Source organism: Xyrauchen texanus, chromosome 4, assembly GCF_025860055.1.
Source record: "Xyrauchen texanus isolate HMW12.3.18 chromosome 4, RBS_HiC_50CHRs, whole genome shotgun sequence".
NCBI lineage: Eukaryota > Metazoa > Chordata > Actinopteri > Cypriniformes > Catostomidae > Xyrauchen > Xyrauchen texanus.
Window position 1 is genome coordinate 23491628 of NC_068279.1, and position 24983 is coordinate 23516610.

At 40.1% G+C, this 24983-nt stretch overlaps 1 protein-coding gene across 6 annotated transcripts in view; it reads right to left on the minus strand.

Moving 5' to 3' along the window:
- The window catches only part of LOC127637954 (disabled homolog 2-interacting protein-like), a 148155-nt gene that overhangs the window by 36824 nt on the left and 86348 nt on the right, over positions 1-24983 (minus strand). For all 6 annotated transcript variants that reach the window (XM_052119238.1, XM_052119231.1, XM_052119246.1 and 3 more), the window contains 3 exons: positions 17227-17380; positions 15550-15648; positions 13643-14197 (listed from right to left, as the gene is read on the minus strand). In XM_052119238.1, coding sequence (XP_051975198.1) covers positions 13643-14197; positions 15550-15648; positions 17227-17380 — 808 coding nt within the window. The remainder of the gene's footprint in view (positions 1-13642; positions 14198-15549; positions 15649-17226; positions 17381-24983) is intronic.

The window sequence follows — 24983 nt, forward strand, 5'->3', positions numbered from 1 at the left end:
GTAGATTAAGAAGTTCTAAATATTTTTTTTCAAATTGTAATAGTAATTTCTCACATTATTAATGTCCTGACTGTCCATTGTGATCAGATGAATGCCAATTTAGTGAATAAAAGTACCAATTTCTTTCCATAAGAGCAAAATCTTTACATTATTCCAAACATTTGGCGCCAGTGTATGTATGTATATATATATATATATATATATATATATATATATATATATATATATATATATATATATATATATACACACACACATACATACATACACACTTTATATATAAATATTATTACAGTATATTAATTATATTATTATACATAAATATTATATATTTATTATGTATTGTATTAAGATATTTTTAAATAAACAAACGTTAAAATATTTCTCTTTTTTGTCCACTTTAGTCTTGGTGCACTTTCAATTCGCACTGTTGTTTTTTGGAACCCAGCTAACCTGAATCATACATATTAGTAATATAAAAACTGGAGTGCAATGCATTCACAAAAGCATAAGGGTGCAATAATGAATTGGCTTACACTGGTTGAAGCCCAAGGGCCCACAACTCCTAGGTGGGCTCCATTCGGGGCATCTGTCACGTGGGTCTCATATATATATATATATATATTGCAGTGCATGTGATCACTCTCTATCCAGCCACTGTCACATGTATTTTAAAGGAGCGCTGACATGACATCAAGTTTACATCATATCATGAAACAGATTAATACCTTGTGTAACTTTAAAATGCCTGAGATGAATGAAAAGGTGTTCAAGTGGATGTCACATCTGCAGCAAAGCATGACTTCTGTAATAGCTGTCAGGGCAATGTGCTGCTTCAGACCAGAAAGACATCCTTTCAGAGCCAGCCTGCCTTAAAGTGCAGCCAAGCGAGAGGGAGAGAATGGCAGAGAATGAGTCTGAGACAAGATAAGGAGATAGAGAGGTGATGGTGAGTGGGGGAGTGAGGCAGACAGGGAAAATAAGAAAAAGTGTGATGGATGAAGAGAGAAAAGATACGTGCAGTGAAGGAAAAGGCAAATAATGACGCTCGTGTCGAGTATGTAATAGGAAGTTAATGATGGAAGGTACTAGTTTGGCTTCTACAATCAAATGTGTACATCAACTTGCAATGCTACAAAAAACAAACATTCACATTTGCATTTATGCATTTGGCAGATGCTTTCATCCAATCGGTCAGAGAAAAGCCAACTAGATTTGTATTTCCAGAAGGAAATATACGTTTTTGTAAGACAAAAACAATGAACAGTGTTAAAGATTTATGTAAGATTTGGTTTTAGCCATTGATTCTGTGTAAACTCAGAATGTTTACATGCACTTTAAAAGTTTGATTTCAGTCAGACTAAAACAATAATGTCATGTCATGCAAGTCCTACCTCGCAAATAGCGATTTCAGTTAGACTAAAGCAGTGGTTCTCAACCTTTTTTGAACAAACGCCCCCCTGACCTCTTCATCGTCCTCTTAACGTCGTCCTTCAGAAATACTATTACAGCCAAACAATTGCAACACTGATACCTGAAGCCTGAGTTTTTGGTAAAAAAAAAAAAACTGAAACAGAAGTTTCTTATTGTATTTAAACTACATGTAAAAGCCTCAAGTTGAGTAATATTGTGTTTGGAAAAAAATGCAAAAACACATGGATTGTTTGAAAGGTATTGCAAATGTATTTAGAAATTCAAACACATTCAGGCTCACACACAAATTTTTTTAAGATGAACCAATCACGTGAACAATAACGTAACTAACCTAAATGGCCAATGAAAAAGCAGTGGTCGTTCAGCAGACTCAATTAGGCAATATATACTAGGCTTCAAATTTTAATAGCCTACAAACGGTCATTTGATTTCAAATGACGAACAAAGATCGACAACAGCTCGGCCACCTGAACTGAACCGAAGAAAAACGACGTCAAAAACAGCCACTTTTTTTAATTAATTACGGTCATTAGTGTGAGCCCTGAGCACTAATTATGCGCTCTAATTATGTATTCCGCTATGTACAGAAAAAGCCGTGAAAGCGCCTCTATTTTGCGCTGAAAATTCTCCGCCTCTTAAAAGCATGTGTAACTTAGGAAGCGGCTCTCCGGGCATATCCTCCTGGTGAAGTGGCAGCAGTAATCCGAGCAAGACGAAGACATAGGCTAAGGAGAAGAGCTGAAAAGATTTTTGCGCAGGCCGCCTGTTGAGTACCTCTGAGTAAAGCCCCCATTTGTGCCTGAGCGCCCCCCTCTCTGCTGCCTCGTTCACACCGCCCCCCAACACTGTCCAAACGCCCCCTAGGGGGCTGTACTGCCCCCGTTGAGAAACGCAGGACTAAAGCGTTTATATGATATTTTAACAAGACAAATAATTGTGTGACTAAAATCTAACTGTTAATGTACGTGTAAATTTGCAATTGTAGCTCTGCTTTCTCCAGCATTGTTTCACATTAATGCTCCGAAAGACACTTACTGTCTGGTACTTATCATGTATTTAATGTGTAACAGCAGCAAATTATGGTTTAATAGTCTAAATGTCTATTTGCACCCTGGTGTAAATAGCATCTGCCACACAGTGCAGCTATTTGCATCCCAATAGTCTGGAGAAACCACATGGATATATGCCAAACTAGACAACTACATGTCACTGCAGTGGCGTGGGGAGTAAAGACAGTGTGTGAATGTGCACTGTTGCTCAAATCTGCGTTTTGTACCACTCTTTTTCCCATCTGATTTACATCGCCACTGTTAATATTTCCTTTAATAATACTTTAAATAATAGATACAAATTTATATAAAGGTTGATTTCATCACAGTGATTTGGTCATAGTGAATGTCTGGGATTGCAGAGAAGGGTTTGATCTGGAGGCGGGGCCTGTCGATCAGCATCGCTTGTATGTAGATTGCATCACTGTATTACTAATATTGCAGACCATGTTTTTTGGCATAAACCATCGTTTTAATGCAATTAAATATGGTGTTAGTACAGTAATATGGTGGTAATATAGTAAGCACGATTACATTTGCGGTTACTGTAAATTTACAAAAAATACCATGGTGAGACCATGGCTACTGTAGTAAAACCAAGGTTATTTTTTTTAAGGTAAGCTTAGGGTTAGGGTTAGGGGTTAATGTAGTGTATCTGTGGGACTCTAAACAAACACAGTAAACACACTGCAGTGTTGCCAATATTCTGTATGTTAGTATTTAAACATGGGTGCAAATAGTATATGCCATTATTTGCAGCAGGATTGGGGTGCAAATAATATCTACCACTATTTGCAGAGGGGTGTAAACAGCATATACCATTATTTGCACCAGGGTGCAAATAGCATCTAATTTTACGTTCATCTATTACGTTTTTAAGAGAAATCCTATCACAATTCTTTATGCAAATAGATTTAAGATAAAAGCCATTTCAATTAATTACACAAATGTTATGTTAAGCAGTTCAGGCTAAAATGATTGCATTATTAACCTGAATGTTTAAGGAATATCTGCCTTGCAAACACTGTAATCATGTACCATAAAAATCAAACTAGCAGAAAACTAGAGCTGGTGATAAATGAGTGTTATTGTGTCCTCTTGGGCCTGTACTCCATGTGGGATATCTTTTCCCCTTCTTTCACATTATCTGACTATAGCTGGCTGCTATATAAAAAGTCCTCTCTATGTGACAACTAAACAATACCTTGACAGACTGAGTGCATTATCAGAGCAGGAGTCACACAGATGTCAAGATTCTTTTGGGTAATCCCGATCTCAGTGATTCAGTCACAGCTGGCTTTGTTTGGCAGTTCATCTAGCCATGTCCAGACTTTCCAAAGGAACAAAAACAGACTAGCTTTGTTAATCCACACAGAAGAGACAGCTTAATTTTTATTTTAACCTCATTTAGCCAAATTTTACCTAAGAACTCACAAAATACATCCTATATATATATATATATATATATATATATATATTATAGACATTAAGAGCTCATCATAACATGACTAAATGGAGTAATTTAATCATACAGAGAATATACACTTAAGGGAAAGAAACATGCTGTTGAAGCATTAAATTGAGTCTTCATTCCTGTCATACAACACTCATTTTGGTCACAACTAATCTGTTGGGGGAAACCAATGGCAAAAAATATTTTACTCCAAAGACATCACATAGCCTTAGCCAGTAGTTATCAACTGATTTTACTTAAGAACCCAAACTTTACAATGGACATCAAGTCGGGACCCAACACAGTACCACAATGATTTATATAGGGTTCCTTTTCAATGACTTTCCAGTCATTTTTGATATTTGGAAAGTGTTTTTTTTTATTTTTTATTGAAATAATTTGGATTCAAAATGATTTGCTAATTAATAATTCAGAGCAATTTGTGAGCTACATGTTGGTGAGTGATGACTACTAACTGCAACCTGTGCCAGCCAGACATCACTTCAGTCAGCTGTTCAGTAATACAACGGATATTTCACTGGCCACTTCCTGAACCTCGGAACCTGCGATGCACCTCACTGATCTCTGCCTGCATCCTCTTGTTAATACAACCCAAATTCCAAAAACAGTATGAAAAATGCAAATAAAAACAAAAAGTAGTGATTTGTAAATTATATTCACCCATTGCTATATTGAAATCACTACAACTACACATATGATTTTTTATCTTGTGAATTTCATTGTTTTTTTTAATGTACACTAATTTCAAATCAGATGATTGCAACATGCTCAGTAAAGAGTTGAGACAGGGGCAATTTAAGACTAATAACAATTTGACAAGTTAAAATAACAAGGCAATGCGAAACAGGAGATGTTAAACAGGTGAGGCAATTGGGTCATAGTTTATAGTTAGTGGGGCGGTTGTGGCTCAGGTGGTAGAGCGGGTCGGCCGCTAATTGGCGGTTCCATTCCTGGCCCACATGACTCCACATGCCGAAGTGTCCTTGGGCAAGACACTGAACCCCAAATTGTTCCCAATGGCAGGTTAGCGCCTTGCATGGCAGCTCTGCCACCATTGGTGTATGAGTGTGAGTGTGAATGTGTGTGTGAATGGGTGAATGGGACACAGTGTAAAGTGCTTTGGTAACCTCTAAGGTTAAAAAAGGCGCTATATAAGTGCAGACCATTTACCATTTATATAAGGATTCTCCAAAAACAGCCTAGTCTTTTAAGAGCAAGGATTATTCAAGATATGTCAATTTGCCAACAGATGCTTCAGCAAATAATCCAGGACATTGAAAATAATGTACCCCAAAGACAAATTGGAAGAACTTTAGGCATTTCACCCTCTACAGTGCACCATACCATTAAAAGATTCAAGGAATCTGGTCAAATCTTGGTGCGTAAAGGGAAAGACGAAAACCACTTCTGAATGCGGATGATCTCTGATCCCTCAGATATCACTGTTTTAAAACAAATCATTCATCTATAATGTATATCATGAACATGGGCTGGGGATAACTTTAGTAAACCTTTGTTAGTCAACACCATTCGCCGCTGCATCCACAGATGCAAATTAAGACTTTACTATGCAAAGCAGAAACACTACATCAACACTGTCCAGAAGCGCTGCCGACTTCTCTGGGCTCGTTCTCATCTTAGATGTGTGTGTGTGAATGGGTGAATGGGACACAGTGTCAAGCGCTTTGGTAACCTCTAAGGTTAAAAAAGGAACTATATAAGTGCAGACCATTTACCATTTATATAAGGAGCCTCCAAAAACAGCCTAGTCCTTTAGGAGCAAGGATTATTCGAGATATGTCAATTTGCCAACCAATGCTTCAGCAAATAATCCAGCACATTGAAAATAATGTACACCAAAGACAAATTGGAAGAGCTTTAGGCATTGTAGATGGAAAGTAGAACAGAGGAACCATGCTTTTTGGTCCGATGAGTCATTTCACATTTCAAATAGATTTTGAAAAACACAGCCGTAGCATTCTCCGTGCCAAAGAGGAAAAGGACCATCCATGCTTTTATCAGCATCAGGTCCAAAAGCCAGTGTCTGTATGGGCCAGAGGTGTATCAGTGCCCATGGCATAGGTAACTCGCACATCTGTGAGGACACCATTAATGCAGACAGATATATACAAATTTTGGAGCAGAATATACTGCCATCCAGCACCATCTTTTCCAGGGATGTCCTGGTGTTTTCAGCTGGACAACTTCAAACCACATACTCTCTGAATAAGCAGAGAATGCGGGTGCTAGTTTGGCCATCCAGCAGTCCTGACCATCTCCAATTGAGAAAGTGTGGTTCATTATGAAGTGTGGTTCATTATGAAGTGCACAATATGGTAACAAAGACCCGTACAATTGTGCAGCTGAAGACCAGCATAATAGGGGAAACAAAGGTATGTCTTCAGTGCCTAAATGCTTAATAAGTGTTCATTGAAATTACTGAACATAAAAAACCCAATGAAATTCACAAGGTAAAACATATAATGTGTACTGTAGTTGTTGTGCTTTTAATATATCAAAGGGTGAATATAATTTACAAATCACGCCTTTTTGTATTTATTAGCATTTTTCATATAAAACATATAATGTGTAGTTGTAGTGCTTTCAATATAGCAAAGGGTGAATATAATTTACAAATCATGCCTTTTTGTTTTTATTAGCATTTTTCATACTGTCACAACTTTTTTGGAATTGGGGTTGTAGTATGGATTACGTTCTCTTTAAATGTAATACATATACAATAAATTAATGCCAACTAAAGCCTTCATCAGCCAAATAACAAAAGTACAATGCATCTATGTGAGTTTCCGCAGTTAATTCAGGATGGACTTTAAGACGCTTAATTATTATTCTTACAGTTCATAAAAAATCCTTCAATTTAAACAGCACCCACCAACATCTACTTAGTTTACTAATTTAAACCATTACTTGAATTACACAGAGATAACTAACATTGGCATTATATTCATGCTGTTTAGCCAGAGGGGAACTGGCTCCCCCAGTGAGCCTTGCTTCCCCAAAGATTATTTTTCTGCATAAACTAACATTATATGGAGTTATGTATTCCTTGACATTGGCTTGCTCACTGGGAGCCTAAAGACAAGTAATCTACCATTACATTATTATATTAAAAACACAGATTGAGGACTTTAATACCAGGTAGAAATGGCGTCTTAAAATGCGTCTGGGGTGATCTGATCACGTGTGTTCAGGTGAGACACATCACTGTTTACATCAGGTCGCTTAAATGCGCCTTCTGTGACCACTTGTGATCGGATTTGTAGGGGAGGGACTCTGTTTCATGACGACATACATCAATTGCTTTGTCATTGTGTTCCTACATGATATTAAAAGCACAACAAAATCAGAAAAGACTGTGTGTTATTTCTTCCTGATGCAGCTGAAATTTAATGTAAGCACAAAAGCTAAATTTATAGCAGAATTATCCATTATTTTAGTGGACTAGTTGAATTAACCTGAGCTGCAGATGTTCGTGCTTCTCATAAGTGTCTGTGCATGTTGATTTCAGACACACTGAAGGAGATCTTTGAAGTTCTCATGCATGTGTGTGTATCCACTTTTTTAATGTGGTTTTGACCACATTAGTACATGGTTTTTGTGATCATATCACAAAACCTTTTAGACCCCATTTAGACCACACGTGATCCGATCACAAAAAATGCATCTTAATACCAGGTGGAAATGGGGTTTAAGAAATTAAAGACATTACAGCTTCTTTTTCTGTTAAAGCATGATTTTCTGTAAAGCTACTTTGAAACAATATGTGCTGTGAAAAGCGCTATCAAATAAAAATAAATTGACATGAACCATTTTGACCAAATAACTGGAAAGAACAGAGTCAAAAGAAGAGTCAATATGGCTTCAAACTCTAACCAATAGTTATTTTTAGTTAAGGAAATAGTTAATTAGTTCCCCGTCTGTCACTCACTCGACGTTGTGTCGGTCTTTCTTGAAGGCCTCGGTTACCTCTGAACTTGAGAACAGGCCAATGACAGAATTTGCATCAGGAACGGAGGTTACAAAATTAACCTAGATGTTTAGTGTAACTAAAAAATAATTATTATATTCCCAAAATTTCCATGACTTTTAGGATTTTTGTCACATATTCCCTGTTAACTTTTTTTTTTTTTTTTTACATAAAAGCACAAAAACAAAAAACAAATCATCCTTGGAGTGAAGGGGAAAACAAGAGTCTCAAGGGGCAAACAGGCAGTCCAAGGGGGGCACAAGGGGAGCAGAGGAACAAGGCAAGGTCAGGGAGACCATAGCAGATCAGGCGGGTGGCCAGGAGACCAGAGCAAACAAAAGACAACAGGGAATATGTGACAATTTTGGTAACTTCCATGACTACTGGCCTGTTTCAGTGACACCACTTTTCCCCACAGTCGCCTAATTTGTGATCATCAACGGGACGAAAAAATGGCGGTGAATGGAAAAACACCAGAAAAACTATTTCAAGAAAAACATAAAAAATGGCTTCTCAGGAAAGGTTCATACAGGTCTAAAGACAGCACAAATATTGCCAAATTGAATCTTCACTGACAATTGAAGATATTTTATCCACGATTCATCTCTATATGCTGGCGAGTCTGATGTGTGACCGGCGATTACACATGCTTACCAGTACATCAACGTAAACATCTCTCATTAAGAAGTTGTTTTCTGGTCTGATTTTGTCACAGTTTTAAAAAACAACTGTGATGATCCTGTCTGAATGAATGTAAGAGTAATGTATATATATATACACAGTGAGGAAAATAAGTATTTGAACACCCTGCTATTTTGCAAGTTCTCCCACTTAGAAATCATGGAGGGGTCTGAAATTGTCATCGTAGGTGCATGTCCACTGTGAGAGAAATAATCTAAAAACAAAAATCCAGAAATCACAATATATGATTTTTTAACTATTTATTTGTATGATACAGCTGCAAATAAGTATTTGAACACCTGTCTATCAGCTAGAATTCTGACCCTCAAAGACCTTTTAGTCTGCCTTTAAAATGTCCACCTCCACTCCATTTATTATCCTAAATTAGATGCACCTGTTTGAGGTCGATTAGCTGCATAAAGACACCTGTCCACCCCATACAATCAGTAAGAATCCAACTACTAACATGGCCAAGACCAAAGAGCTGTCCAAAGACACTAGAGACAAAATTGTACACCTCCACAAGGCTGGAAAGGGCTACGGGAAATTGCCAAGCAGCTTGGTGAAAAAAGGTCCACTGTTGGAGCAATCATTAGAAAATGGAAGAAGCTACACATGACTGTCAATCTCCCTCGGACTGGGGCTCCATGCAAGATCTCACCTCGTGGGGTCTCAATGATCCTAAGAAAGGTGAGAAATCAGCCCGGAACTACACGGAAGGAGCTGGTCAATGACCTGAAAAGAGCTGGGACCACCGTTTCCAAGGTTACTGTTGGTAATACACTAAGGCGTCATGGTTTGAAATCATGCATGGCACGGAAGGTTCCCCTGCTTAAACCAGCACATGTCAAGGCCCGTCTTAAGTTTGCCAATGACCATTTGGATGATCCAGAGGAGTCATGGGAGAAAGTCATGTGGTCAGATGAGACCAAAATAGAACTTTTTGGTCATAATTCCACTGACCGTGTTTGGAGGAAGAAGAATGATGAGTACCATCCCAAGAACACCATCCCTACTGTGAAGCATGGGGGTGGTAGCATCATGCTTTGGGGGTGTTTTTCTGCACATGGGACAGGGCGACTGCACTGCATTAAGGAGAGGATGACAGGGGCCATGTATTGCGAGATTTTGGGGAACAACCTCCTTCCCTCAGTTAGAGCATTGAAGATGGGTCGAGGCTGGGTCTTCCAACATGACAATGACCTGAAGCACACAGCCAGGATAACCAAGGAGTGGCTCTGTAAGAAGCATATCAAGGTTCTGGCGTGGCCTAGCCAGTCTCCAGACCTAAACCCAATAGAGAATCTTTGGAGGGAGCTCAAACTCCGTGTTTCTCAGCGACAGCCCAGAAACCTGACTGATCTAGAGAAGATCTGTGTGGAGGAGTGGGCCAAAATCCCTCCTGCAGTGTGTGTGCAAACCTGGTGAAAAACTACAGGAAACGTTTGACCTCTGTAATTGCAAACAAAGGCTACTGTACCAAATATTAACATTGATTTTCTCAGGTGTTCAAATACTTATTTGCAGCTGTATCATACAAATAAATAGTTAAAAAATCATACATTGTGATTTCTGGATTTTTTTTTTTAGATTATGTCTCTCACAGTGGACATGCACCTCACGATGACAGTTTCATACCCCTCCATGATTTCTAAGTGGGAGAACTTGCAAAATAGCAGGGTGTTCAAATACTTATTTTCCTCACTGTATATATATATATATATATATATATATATCAAATTGAAATCAGACATTTAAATGTATTAAGTAGTTTATTAATGGCTTCTACATTTCTCTTGAATTTTTTTATTTGTTTTCGAGGATATCCATATTGGCATCTGCTTTATTTGGCATGCCTTTACCAAGTGACAGACTCATAGACTTTTGTGTCAGTGTCACCATTTGAAACCCACTAGTTCAGAAAAACTCATATGTGACTATATGACTCTCAATTGTGTTGCTCAAGAGCATTCTGTATTGAATTGAATAATAAATAATAAATTGATTCATAGCACAAAGGACAACACATGTAAAGACAAGCTTTAAGCACAAGTAAGCTGGATTTTACAGCTGTCCTCATAAAAAATGACCTTGGACAGCTTGGGCGATTCCATTGGTGTTACTGTTTTTAACGGTCCATATCCCTCAGGGCTTCTTTAAGAAGCAAGGTTATTAAGAAGCAGTAATTAACAGTATGCGACTAACAGCCGCAAACACCCACCACGGGAACAAGGTAGATAGTGGATGAGGGGCAGATGGGATATGAGTGATTCAACAACCCTCTGTGAAGAGCAGTTGGTTTAGTAATAGCAGATCCACCTTATCCAGTAGTTAAAGAGGTGAAGTGCAGCTGACCAGAAAAGAGACTAATGACATGCTCGTAATGACATGGATCTCAGAGTCAGCACACAGTGGATAATGATGCAGATCAACCAGCCATTCATGGACCAGTGATCAACTCTAATGAAGGAAAGCATCACAATTTAAGGTCACTTTTACACAGTTTTTGATAAGCAGGAAGCTTTGATTGTGATCTTGCTGCTTATGCTTCAATGCTAGCAAGTTAAAATATGCTGGATCTCTGAATGAGGCATTTACTGTAAATATTGAATTCTGTTACATATACAGTAAGTTCTAGCCTAGCAAAAGAACTGACAGAATTTACCCAAAAAATGCAATTTATTTCTCAATAAAATAGGTTATTTCTATATGAAATAGGTTATCCATGAATATAACTTTTTAGAAGCCTAAATAAATGTGATTACTGGGCAGACTGTTCATAGAAACATCACACATCATTAAGACAGCATAAAGCTCAGGAAAATAGGCAACAAAGAGTATTATCCTTCATGTTGTTCTGTGACCACATAAAAGCTAAGCAGTACTTGATTCGGCGTGAATAAGATCACCTACAATAACAACACAAGTCTTTTACTACCATAGACTTTGTGCGGGAGATGTGGGAGATGTCAGCCCCCCCCCCCATCCTGGCATTTAGTGATTCTAAAGTTAGATCAACAAGCAATTCACAGACAGATTTTCCTGAAATTCGAGAAAAACAACCTCTGCTGAAGCTGAATGCCTTATATCTGTAACAATTAACTTTAGATTTGCATTGACAACACAAATGAATACACAACACAAAAGCCATAGAGAAGACCGACCCCATAGTAAAAAACCTGTTTCACGCTTCATTTAACTGATTCTCCATGGCTAGAGAAAATGCCACCAGGAGAACTATTTGATGGGTGACTGCAAGCTGTTGAATTAAAAATACTGGCCTGTAAAGCACCAAAAATCTGTATTCTGAGAGTTGGTCATTAAAATGACCCTTGTGCCTGGACCCTTATTATAAAAACAATGGTGGATTTACTCACTAAAAAGCTTGTTTCATGCTTAGTTTGTCTAATTAGACTCCACACATAGGTTATGGTAATTAGAATATTCAGGGGGAAAAAACTAGGCCTCATATTAAAAAAGTAACCATCAACAATGTTTTTGGTCAGTCCTTTTCTTCCACAAACGTGAAAATGACAGGGCTAGTGCAGTTTAAAAATGTTCTTCAGTAAATGCCGTGATGATATCATCCTGTGAGTCACTGCAAACATTCCAACAACAAAACCCAGGATCTGCCAATCTCAGACTGACAGAAGCTAAAACAGCCAATAGAGATAAGAGGTGCTGTCTTAATCCCCCCTTTTAGTATAACAGGAAAAATGGGGGTTGAGGGGTTGGGATAATGCCTCCGAAATAACTCTCAGCATGAGTAATAAATACAAAGATTCACAGACGTAGCCAATACAAACTACACACAGTCTCTTTCATGTAGTATACCTTTGTTAAGATGGACAGCAAGGAATATCAACAGGGATTCTACAGCAGAGATTACAAACAGCAACTGGATTGCTATTGATTCATGGTGACCTCTGAAGTTCAATAAGAACATCACTGAAATAGCAGAACATAGAAAAGGCCAGGAAAGGCAAATCGATTTGTAATATTTACAAAATGTGAACATATGGACGTATACACACTCATACATTATGTAAATATATAAATAATACTTATACTAATAAAAGATCAAATATTATCAATAAAAAATTATTTGCAACACATCACCACTCATTTGTTTAAGAATAGTCTAAAACTGTAGAATATTGAAACACAATCTAATACTGTAGGTAATTCTGTTTTAGGTAAAGTTGCAAGATTAATGCAGCTGCAAAACTCATGAGTCACTATATAAAGTATCTTTATGAGTCATGAGAAATGTATTTGTGTGTCAGTGCTTTACAGATAAAAATGCACATTTGTTCCAGCAAAATCAAAAAAAGGGCAATATGGTGAATGGTATGTTTGCAGTAGACTGACTTGGAGATTGGTTAAAGATCTGGATATGAAAACAAACATAATTTATCCAGGGGTGAACAATGAACTATCACTACTGTGTTTTTACTCATTCATATTTTTTATGAAAAAAAGAGACTGACCACCTCTCAGAGCAAGTGTGTGAGAAGATGATTATTTCTAATCTACAAAAAGATGAATGGGAAACAAGTGCATAAAAATAAATATAAGTTTTGATATTATTGCCTTGCAACCCAGACATCAATATAATACTGTAATACTGCTGATGCCCACCACTAGTGTCTAGGGGACTGTCAATGTATTAAGTTATACCTGGTCAAAATCATGTTGTTGAGAGAGAAAAAGCATAGACTGTTAAATCGCACTAATTGCGGTGCATCCGACAGGGATTAGAACCTGGGAGTAGCCGACTTCCCTTTAGCCACTTAGCATGTCAAAACTAGATCACATCAAGATCTACACATCGTATTATGCTGTATTTGGGCTTTTTTTAATCAGGAGCATCTGCTTTAAGTAATCGCATGAAACCACTTTTCACAGTCAGTTAAAGTTGCATGACAAACGGAAAAAATTACTGAATCTTTATACAAAAAAAACATATTTTAAGAAAATATGTTAAATGAAAATATAAGTATCCTTTCAACTTACCTTGGCTTTCCCGGTGCTCTGCAGTATGTGCACCAGAGCACAGGCCATCTCCTCTTTGTTCTTGACGCTGATGACTGGCTCCAGCACAGAGCAGAGCAGCATGTAGTTGTTGGTGGTGTACTCTGCAAACTCTTTGTAGAGTTCCATAGGCAAGATGTTCATGCTCTGGTACCGGGCCTTAATGCGGACCATAGGGCCTGTAGTTTTCCCTTTTCCTGGATTGGGCTGGCTGAGCGGGTACCATTTCTCAACCTGCTGCCTGCTCGTGACAGTCACCACTGGAATGCTCACCAGTCCCACATAGTTGTTCTTGTCCTTTTTCTTTTTTTTGTCTGAGTCCCTATATAAGTGGACTGTGATGTTCTGAACAGTAGGGAGGTTATTGAACTCAAAGTGTTCACCCCAGAAGACATTATCTGTCTTCAGCTTGCAGGTTGTGCGGGCGTAAAGGGCGTCATCCAGGCAAAGTTCACAGAAGTACTTTTTCTTGGCTGGAAGGTCCTTCGCTTCGATGATCCAGAGCCGAAGAGTGTTCTCATCCCGCCGAGTGTTGTCCTAGAGATGGGAGGCAGAAAGAAGTCACTGGACTATTAAAATATCATGTCATGCATCATAAAATATTATTACTGTGAGATTGTGACATCTAACGGGGTCAGTGATTTAGAGATGGTGCTCTATTTGATTTCGAAAATAACCTGTTTCAGATCACCCAACCTTGGCATGGAATTATAAGGCCCTTTACTTTAGATCACTTCAACTCCTTCCTATAAAGTTAGCAGGTAGGCACTGTAAATATTGCATGACATCATCCAGCAGTGAATGTCATTCTCTGGCCTTTAAATAGAGTCGATCCAGCGTGAAGTCATAATGTTTAAAATACAAGGGACTGCCATTAAAATGACCTGCATCATGCTGCAGGTTAAGCTTTAGGTGGACTTCTATTAGAGGTTAATTTATAGATAGTCCTCCATTCTTTTATAACTTAAATGGCAGTAGAGGATGAGATCAGAATAAAACTATATGCTATAGTTATTTCTGAGACCACAGAGCATTCATGAATCACTGAACTGCACAGACTAAGGCTTGACTGATAAATTACTCTACAAGAGAATTTGACTGTACTGAGGAATGAACATTGTTCATTTAGTGATTTAGTGCTCACATATATTCCCCACACTAATAAACATGCACCAAGGCAATTGATTTAGCAAAACCTGGTATTGAGGTGCTCCATTGTGCGTCCTCATCTCAGATAATGAACTAATTAGGCAGACAGAAATGGGCCTGTGTTGCAGCAGCTATGATTTTCTCCACACAGCCACAGCATCAACATCTGTCTGAAAGTGTCATCTGTTTACAGCAAAGCTCTCTAATGCCTGGCAGTGGTGCTCACCTTCGAAACCCATTGAGTAATTAAAATGTATGTCTGAATGATGGGGAGTCATTAAACGCATCCCCAGGCAAGCTGTGGATGCGGCAAACATAACTTGAAGGCTGTGCTTGAATGTTTTTCTATCTAATTAATCATTAATTTGTTTAATCATTTATTGGTGAAATGAGCTGTTGGATGAGATTTTTTTCTTGGCGGCCTCAAAGCTGCCATATGTTTTGCAGTTTCTCTCCTGTGCTTATATCAAAGAGAGAGAGAGAGAGCGAGAGAGAGAGAGAGAGAGAGAGAGAAGAGAGATAAACTGGACAGAATGAGACAAAACTGCCCTATATTTAATCAGTCTTACAAACACAGAATCTTTTTTATATTTCTCCTTTCTTTTCATTGAATTGTACATCTTTGGTAATTACAGTAATCAGAGTCCTGCATCAGTCTAAATGTGTCAGGTATGATTTTAGTCTATACAGGTATATTAGTGACCCTTCACGCCCCTTCTGCTGCTGGAAGGCTACTTTACCTTATTAGGGTGGATAGCTCGTCGCAGGTTCTCCATCCATTTGTCTCTCTCTGCGCCTGATCGACAGGAAAAGCACTTACTACCTGTGGAGGTGCTCACCTGGAAAAAAAGCCAATAATTGTCAGCCTACTGCAGGAATGTCATGGCTTCTGGATTGCTTTTAGCAAAAGGAAAATTTGAGTATGATTTGGTTGCTATGTATCGAAAGAATAAGCACATACTGTGCTCTAATGTAATCTAAAAAGGTGTTTCAAACTGGACAGAACAAGGTGCAAAATAGATATGAGCATTTTGGCCAATGTGTACTCGAGTACTTGACAGATAAATCAACAACTTTGTTGAGCGGGTTTGTCAATCTCTACCAGAATTTAAATTAAAGACATAATGATGGCTTTGGCAAGAGGTTAAAGGGTTTAATATCAACATTAATATTTGAGTGATGCTCAACTTACAGAGATTAATGAAAGTGTTGCAAGAAATACAAGTAACGTGAATGTCAATATGTCTATCATATAAATAAACTTTAGGGATCTTACGTACCCTAAAGTTTATTTTTCTTTGGCTGGAATCTAAAAAGATTTATTACATATGTCTTCTTAAAAATGTATTTAATATGAATCATCTTTCCATTGCCATTATAGTTTTATCAAAGAAGTATAGTATTATCAAAGAAGGCCAAATAAACGTAATACTGTATTATGTGTCATGTAAATTTAAACCTATCTATGTACCTAATTTAGACATATCGCATCACATGCGCAGACCTCGGAGATTGCCTGCATTGATTTCAATTCAAAATTTTCAACACTTTATCCTCTGAAAAGCTCAGAAAATTTGAATTGTGAGTGTTGACATCTTGACATATTTATGCACAGTTACAGTTCTACAGTTTTATTATTTGCCTATAGGCTTTAAAATACACTTGACATGAAAATTAACTTATTTTTACAACAGATGTAATGAAATCTTTTAGTCAGAAGGATCAAATATAAGTGATTTTTTAAAACATACATTTTAAATGCCATATGTGGTATAAAGACATTAAATGTATTGCATATATTGTATATTTTTGTCAAGTTCTCGTTTTATTGTTTTATTGACTGCCAAAAAATAGGGGCAGGTGAATTGGACATGAAATTCTCAGGCTGAATATGAATCCCACTCCGGCCCTGCCTGCAATAGTAACCTTATGATTTTATTTCTACTTGATCCAACCATTAAAAATACTTTTGCTGGTGTAACCTCCGGTAATGAAGTGAAGCTAATGTAGTCATGTTAAATCATATTTTTTATATAAATAAAATCAGTTTCATGATTTTTCATGTTAACTTAAATTTCATGTAATATAAAGTTCACTTTTAGTGTACTCAAAAACTTGTGTGAAACAAACAAAAAAAAAAAAGATCCATATTTATTGAGAGATATTCCTCAAATACACAGCTTCTTTCCAGGGAACACATTTTTACCACATTTAAAAGTGGACTAAGAATGCTTGAAATAGACAATTATATGAATGACGATACAGTATATTTTAATACTAAATTAATATCATGTTTTGAGATCACAACCAGATTCAGACGGTCGTGCATCCCCTGGGCATTAACACATATAGTTAAGAGAGGTCAGGTCATTGAATAAATGTATGTGTTTAATGTCAAGTGAAAGAGGCATCTATACCTCAAAGCAGAAATCTTGTCCGAGGATGGAGCTGTGCACTGGTTTAATGAGGACCTCCTCCTCCATGCTGAGATCCAGAGCTTCCACTGCACTGCTGGGACTGAGCAAAGACTCGTGAGAGCGCGACTCCTTCAGCCTGAGCATCAGATAAGACCTGAGAAGGGAACAGACAAGCTCTTTCAATATACACCTAAACAAGTATCTTAAATGATCACCATTCAGTGATAACCTAATGAATTCCTGAGAACTCCATGACAACAATATATCAAGTTGAAGGTGTAATAAAGCTACCCAAGTTGCAGGTGTAATAAGAGGACACTTTTTTCTGGTGCTATATGGGGACACATACAACATACATACTGAGACAACAGAGATGGTAGGTACACTCAAGAATCATACAGACACAGAAGTTTCTAGGGTTAAAAGATATGAGATGTTTTTACAAACAATAAAGTTTGAGTTTCCACAGTGTGAAGTGTGTAGATGTCACTTGGTTTGCTATTTTGTATCCAATGCAATGAGACATTTGATGTGTTCAAAAGCATTCAAGCACGTTTTGGGGCCACTGTACAGTAAGTACTGGTCTATGTAAATGATAGATATAGAGGTTGAGCACTTTTCTATAATGCCATTTTATAATGCACTCATAAGTAACAAAAAAAAAACATTTAAAGTATTTAAGTTAAATACTGCAAACCGTACCAAAAAATTGTAAGTTATATTTTATATATTTAATAAAATGTAATGTCAGTTTTTGAACATTTAGCCTAATATTTTTATATATAATTGTATGATAACAATTTATTATACATTATACAACATATTATACAACTTAAATATGCTCAGAAGTTTTCAATAAAATAAAGAAAGAAATAATGCATTCAGATTACAAGAAATGGGTTGCTATTAAAGATGTAGATTGTAAAAGAAAACGAGTATTTCCTCTCAGATTTTTCTTGTTCACTCTGAACTCAACATCTCTCCAATAAATGCCTCATTCTAAACAAAATACATTGAATTGCAAATCTGCTGAGCATGTACATGCACTGTATCATATAAAACATACATAATGCATACAGTCATTAATTACTAATCAAGGCATATGAGGGAACAAGGGCCTTGTCCTTTCAGATGTGCAATCAAGTGTTTACGTGCTCGTATCACTACAGGTGTCATTAACTGTGCTGTCAGTTAATGTTAGCACTTACAGAAACGGATTAGTGCTCAGACAGGTGATTTGTGTCTTTTTCAAACAGCTATTATCTCTTAATAATCTAAAATAGAGTTAAGAAAATCTTTGCCATGCATTTAAATTTCGGCTAAGCTACAAAGAAAAAATACAGGAGATAATGTACCAGAACTGTTTGGTGTGTGCTTGCATGCATGTGTAAGAATGAATCTATTTAACATGCCAATATCACTCCTGTTGCACCAATTCAACATGATACGCATCCATAATAAACAGTGATGGCGGGATAGCAAGCATCCATCCATCCATCCATCTTCAACCGCTTATCCGAAGTCGGGTCGCGGGGGCAGCTGCTCCAGCAGGGGGCCCCAAACTTCCCTATCCCGAGCCACATTAACCAACTCTGACTGGGGGACCCCAAGGCGTTCCCAGGCCAGTGTGGAGATGTAATCTCTCCACCTAGTCCTGGGTCTTCCCCGAGGCCTCCTCCCAGCTGGACGTGCCTGAAACACCTCCCTAGGGAGGCGGCCAGGGGGCATCCTTACCAGATGCCCAAACCACCTCAACTGACTCCTTTCAACGCAAAGGAGCAGCGGCTCTACTCCGAGCTCCTCACGGATGACTGAGCTCCTCACCCTATCTCTAAGGGAGAAGCCCGCCACCCTTCTGAGGAAGCCCATTTCGGCCGCTTGTACTCGCGACCTAGTTCTTTCTGTCATGACCCAACCTTCATGACCATAGGTGAGGGTAGGAACAAAACTTGACCGGTAGGTCGAGAGCTTTGCCTTTCGGCTCAGCTCTCTTTTCGTGACAACGGCACGATAGAGCGAGTGCAATACCGCCCCCGCTGCCCCGATTCTCCGGCCAACGTCCCGCTCCATTGTCCCCTCACTCGAGAACAAGACCCCGAGGTACTTGAACTCCTTCACTTGGGGCAAAACTTCATTCCCCACCTGGAGTACGCACTCCATCGGTTTCCTGCTGAGAATCATGGCCTCAGATTAAGAGGTGCTAATCCTCATCCCAGCTGCTTCACACTCGACTGCCAAGCGATCCAGTGAGAGCTGAAGGTCACGGACCGATGATGACATGAAGACAACATCATCTGCAAAAAGCAGCGATGAGATCCCCAGCCCACCGATCCGCACACCTTCCACACCCCGACTACGCCTCAATATCCTGTCCATGAATATCACAAACAGGATTGGTGACAAAGCGCAGCCTTGGCGGAGACCAACCCCCACATGGAATGAACTCGACTTCGTGCCGAGGACCCGGACACAGCTCTCGCTTTGGACGTACAGGGATTGGATTGCCCTAAGAAGGGACCCCCCCACCCCGTACTCCCGCAGCACCTCCCACAGTATCTCCCGGGGGACCCGGTCATACGCCTTCTCCAGATCCACAAAACACATGTAGACCGGATGGGCCTACTCCCATGCCCCCTCCAGGATCCTTGCAAGAGTAAAGATCTGGTCCGTCGTTCCACGGCCAGGACGAAAACCGCATTGTTCCTCTTCAATCCGAGGTTCGACAATCGGCCGAACCCTCCTCTCCAGCACCTTGGAGTAAACTTTACCAGGGAGGCTGAGAAGTGTGATACCCCTGTAGTTGGCACACACTCTCTGATCCCCCTTTTGAAGAGGGAACCACCACCCGTTCTGCCACTCCTTAGGCACTGTCCCAGATTTCCATGCAATGTTGAAGAGCGTGTCATCCATGACACCCCCTCCACATCCAAAGCTTTCAGCATTTCTGGTCGGATCTCATCAATCCCTGGGGCTTTGCCACTGCGGAGTTGTTTGACTACCTCAGTGACCTCCCCAGGGAAATAGAATCTGATCCCCATCATCCTCCGGCTCTGCCTCTACCATAGAGGGCGTGTTGGGATTTAGGAGTTCTTCAAAGTGTTCCTTCCACGCCCAATAACCTCCTCAGTTGAGGTCAACAGCGTCCCATCTTTGCTGTATACAGCTTGAATGGTTCCCCATTTCCCCTCCTAAGGTGGCGGACGGTTTTCCAGAAGCACTTTGGTGAGGACCGAAAGTCCTTCTCCATGGCTTCTCGAACTTTTCCCACACCCACTGCTTTGCCTCCCTCACGGCCGAGGCCGCAGCCCTTCGGGCCTGTCGGTACCTTGCAACTGCCTCCGGAGACCTCCGGGACAACAAATCCCGGAAGGCCTCTTTCTTCAGTTGGACGGCTTCCCTGACCACCAGTGTCCACCACGGTGTTCAAGGGTTACCATCCCTTGCGGCACCTAAAACCTTGAGGCCGCAGCTCTCCACCGCGGCTTCGGCAATGGAAGCTTTGAACATTGCCCACTCGGTTCAATGTCCCCAACCTCCGCGGGGATGCCTGAAAAGCTCCGCCGGAGGTGTGAGTTGAAGATCTCGCGGACAGGGACCTCCTCCAAGCGTTCCCAGTTCACCCGCACTACTCGCTTGGGCTTCCCAGGTCTGTCCAGAGTCTTTCCCCACCCCCTGACCCAGCTCACCACCAGATGGTGATCGGTTGACAGCTCTGCCCCTCTCTTTACCCGAGTATCCAAAACATATGGCCTCAGATCCGATGACACGATTACAAAATCGATCATCGACCTTCGGCCTAGGGTGCTCTGGTACCACGTACACTTATGAGCATTCTTATGTTCGAACATGGTGTTTGTTATAGATAATCCATGACTAGCACAGAAGTCTAATAACAAACATCCACTTGAGTTCAGATCAGGGAGGCCGTTCCTCCCAATCACGCCTTTCCAGGTGTCCCTGTCATTTCCACGTGTGCGTTGAAGTCACCCAGCATCACTATGGAGTCCCCAATGGGGCCCTATTCAGGACTCCATTCAGGGTCTCCAAGAAGGCCGAATACTCTGAACTGCTGTTAGGTGCATATGCACAGACAACAGTCAGAGTTTTCCCCCACAACCCGTAGGCGTAGGGAGGCGACCCTCTCGATCCACGGGGTAAACTCCAACGTAGTGGCGCTCAGCCGGGGACTCGTGAGTATCCCCACACCCGCCCGTCGCCTCACACCCTGGGAAACTCCAGAGAAGAATAGAGTCCATCCCTATCCAGGAGTACGGATCCAGAGCCAAAACTGTGCGTCGATGTAAGCCCCACCAGATCCAACTGGTAACGCTCCACCTCCCTCACTAGTTCCGGCTCCTTCCCCCCCAGTGAGGTGACATTCCACGTCCCCAGAGCAAGCCTTTGCTGCCTGGGTCTGGTCCGTCGAGGCCCACGGCCTTCACTGCCGCCTATATGGCAGCGCACCCGACTCCTGCGGTTCCTCCAATGGGTGGTGGGCCCAAGGGATGTAGAGGGGGGTTCCACGTCGCTTCTTCGGGCTGTGCCCGGCCGGGCTCCGTGACAAGCCCGGCCACCAGGCACTCGCCGACAAGCCCTCCATCTGGGCCTGGCTCCAGACGGGGGCCCCGGGCTTCCTCCGGGCAGGGTAACTCCTCCTCTTGCCGTTTTATTCATGAGTCATTGTGAACCATTCTTAGTCTGGCCCCTCACCTATAGGATAGCAAGCATATAATTAGAAAATCCAACATGTTTACAGCTGTAATTAGAGTGGGAGATCTAATCTAGTATGAAGCCTGTGTTGGTCTGTAGTGATGTAATTAATGTTTGCTACAAATCAGATCTGATCTGGGAACAGTTCCACTATTTAATCCTTGATATCAGCTGAAGAGTGATGTACACAGAAATCAGGTGAGTTACCGTTAAATAACACACATAGGAAATGCATACAGTCCCTAGACACAGGTGATGCTGGTGGTAGATGTTATCAATCTCTCTGACACAAACCCATATTTTTCAACCCGCAGAGAAAGATAAATCAACGTTCAAGCAAGAGGACCATTGCTTTGTTCCAAAACCTTGTGAGCTGCCAATGAAGACAGCATTTTAAAGTATCATAGACATGCTCCAGACACTAAGGCTGTTCCAAAAGGTAGGCCACTTAATAATACTCCCTCCTAAGGGGCCGTTTACACCAAACACGTTTCTGCATCTGTCTGCACTGTTTTTGAATTGTTTTTCTATGCAAAAATAGGCTAGACAGACAGCTTTGTCCATTGTGCCACATCACACAGTGTTTTTAAGATGCCGTTTCAATTTGAAGGAACTTAAAATGTGTCTTGTGACATCTACATTCTGTTCCATTCATTGCGTTATGTCTTATTTTTTGCAAAAACATGTTCGGTCTCCACGGACCCTAAGAAACTTCTGACAATCTGACAAAATTATATTTAAAAAAAATCATAAAAAAAAAAAAAAAAGACAATTTACACCAAAAGTATGTTTGCTATGAGTATTTATGGTTTTTAGAGTACTGCGTTGTTCCTCTGGCAGCGTCTGTATAGAAATCAATTGTGAGTTGGGTCTCCTGTGTGCATCACAGGCCGCACTGAGTTGTTGCCTATGTAGGGTGTTCCAAATCAGTCACTTTGAAGTTCCATGATGATTAGGATGATGCCTATAAGGCAGCTGCCTATTCAGGCATTAAGCCATAAGGTAGCTCGCTAGATTTTGGAACATAGCTCTGGGCTATATCTCTCCCCACAAACAATCATAATTTACTGTCTATCGCCCTCTGTGTTTCTCATTAATTATGTACTCTTTTCTATTACCCTGAACCCTTTCTTTACCTCCCTTCCCCCTCTCCTCTGTTTTCCTCTACTTGTTATTTCCACTCTCCATCTCCCTCTCTCTTCCAATAAGATCTTCAGAGGCAAGACTATACTCTTGAGACAAACCTTGTCTCTTAACCACTGAAGCTTCAGAGCAAAGTGTGTATGTGTGTGTATGACTACAAACTGCACTGGTATATTTCTGATTGGTTGAGTTGAAATGAAGCAGAGGACTACAAGAGTAATTGGAGCAAAGGGGATTGTGAGATTGATCCATGCTTGTGGCACAGTTTGAGAGATGGAGCATCAAGCTAGCTCTCCAAATGACAAGTTGAGTTGCAGAACAGAACAGAACAAAAAAAAACAACGGCAGTTTTCCTGACCGGCATTAAATTGACGAGATGAAACTGACAGGAGGTTCTGGGAATAGGTGTCAAAAACAAGCATGAGTGAAAGAATTTTAGAAGAAAGAGGGGAAATAGAAAGAAACGGTGTGTGTTGGTTGTGGGGGGTTCATCTGAGCAATTGTCATTCACTTAGTAACGAGTTATGAATCTTTCCTCAACAACATCAAAAGAATGTTCTCTTCGGTTCTCAGAAAATGAGCTGCTGGTTTCTGAATGAAACTGACAATTTCCATGAGAAGCACTTATTATCAGCTCTTCAAGTCTATATAATGAGAGAAAGAAAAGGAGAAAGAGGGAACAGGAGTGAAAGTTGGCCAAAGAGACTTGTTCTCCTCAGAAGCACTTATTTGGCTAGCAAGTTTGGGAGGAGATCAATTGCCATGGAAACATAAAAAGAATAGTTCATCGCTTTCCATGGGCCCTTCCAAAGCTCATTTATCTTTTTCTCAGTGAGGACAAAAAGGAATATCTGACCATGCATTTTTAACTTTCTATGAAACATGCAAGGGATAATATACAGTTGGACTTTCATTGCCACAAAATAAACCCTGACAGGGGGAATCATGAAGGGCCTGGTCTTATCCTGAAGGGGTTTAATTTGCAGTAATGACCGGCCAACTGTTTATTATCACTTCTTAGATAGCTACTTAGAAAATAAGTACATAAAATGGATGTGAAATAATTATTTGAGTTGAAGTTTGTCTTATCGCAGAAGAAAAATACTGCAGAGTGCAAAAAGTGGAACTAGCACAGTGTCGGAAATTGATTGTCAGTGACAATCGTCACTTTTACAGTTTAACGATCATTATACAAATTTATACCATGGTCTGTTAGAATACATGATTATGATTGGATTGAATGCAAGCGTTAAAACTGTTAAATGCTCAAGTAGATTCAGTCCAGTACTAATAACCATTCTATATTAATGTGCCTTATCTGCTGCCCTACGTAATAAGACATTACAAGAGTTTTATGCCTCTGTTAAAACAACCTAAAACCCAAAGTGCTTGTGAGGAAAGTATGGTTTGACATTCACCTGTTTTGCCTGGATGGGGAGAGATTTTAATTGCAATATGATAAACAAAACCTAAAATTGCCATTCTGCTCAACACGAGTGCTAGAGGGTTGGGTCTCCAAAAAATATTATATAATTGAACTACTTTATCTTTGATTATTTGATTTATTCTATGATTTAGAAATTGCATCTTTAATGCATCTTTTCACATGGCTCGTCATTCATGACACCATGGAGACTCACAGCATGTGGAGGCTCATTCTACTCTCCGTGATCCACGCACAACTTACCACGCACCCCATTGAGAGCATAACCACTAATAGCGACCACGAGGTGGTTACCCCATGTGACTCTACATTCTAGCAAACGACCCAATTAGGTTGCTAAGGAGACCTGGCTAGAGTCACTCAGCACACCCTGGAATCGACAGGGATGGAGGACTCGCTGCCGCCTGCTGGGGAGGAGCGAGTGGGCATCTGCCAGAAGACGGAGGAGCAGTTGAGGACC